The sequence below is a fragment of the Pterocles gutturalis genome, unplaced genomic scaffold (genome assembly GCF_000699245.1).
Source record: "Pterocles gutturalis isolate BGI_N339 unplaced genomic scaffold, ASM69924v1 scaffold2051, whole genome shotgun sequence".
Taxonomy (NCBI): domain Eukaryota; kingdom Metazoa; phylum Chordata; class Aves; order Pterocliformes; family Pteroclidae; genus Pterocles; species Pterocles gutturalis.
The window spans coordinates 1-456 of NW_010099919.1; the positions used below are offsets into that span (position 1 = coordinate 1).

The 456-nt window shown below is 64.3% G+C and overlaps 1 protein-coding gene across 1 annotated transcript in view; it reads left to right on the plus strand.

Annotated features, from left to right (window-relative positions):
• Positions 1 to 7: 7 nt before the first annotated feature.
• LOC104464759 (PHD finger protein 13-like) overlaps positions 8 to 456 on the plus strand; it is a gene marked incomplete at both ends in the record, with an annotated part of 1,064 nt that continues 615 nt past the window's right edge. Inside the window, 2 exon segments of the mRNA XM_010077585.1 lie at positions 8 to 345; positions 347 to 432. Of these exon segments, the coding sequence (XP_010075887.1) occupies positions 8 to 345; positions 347 to 432 (424 nt within the window).

Here is a 456-nt window from a genome sequence, read left to right on the forward strand (position 1 = left end):
CTTCAGTCAGCTCAAGCGAGCGAAGCCCTACGGCTCACTGTTCCAGCGGGCGAAACCCGGGAGCTTCCTGCCGGAGCGAAAGCAAATCGATAAGATCAGGAAGAAGAAGAAGCTGAAGAGGAGGGAAGCGGAGGTGTCGGCGGAGGAGGACTATGAGGAGAAGCTGCTGGAGCTAGAGGCAGAGGACTCTTACGTCGAGACGCCGATGAGCCCGGCGTCTGAGGGTGATCCTCCGTCTGCGGCCGAGCACTGCTCGGTGTGGGACTCTGACACGACTTCCAGCGTCTCCTACCCCGCCGGGACAGCCGAGCAGGCGGTGGAGATCCAGAGCGTGGGCAAGCGGACAGCGGCAGGGCAAGCAGGTGGTCTTTCGGGATGAGGACGGCACCGGCGACGACGAGGACATCATGGTGGACTCGGGGAGGTGGCCTGGCTGGCGGAAGAGGGGGGCCGGGG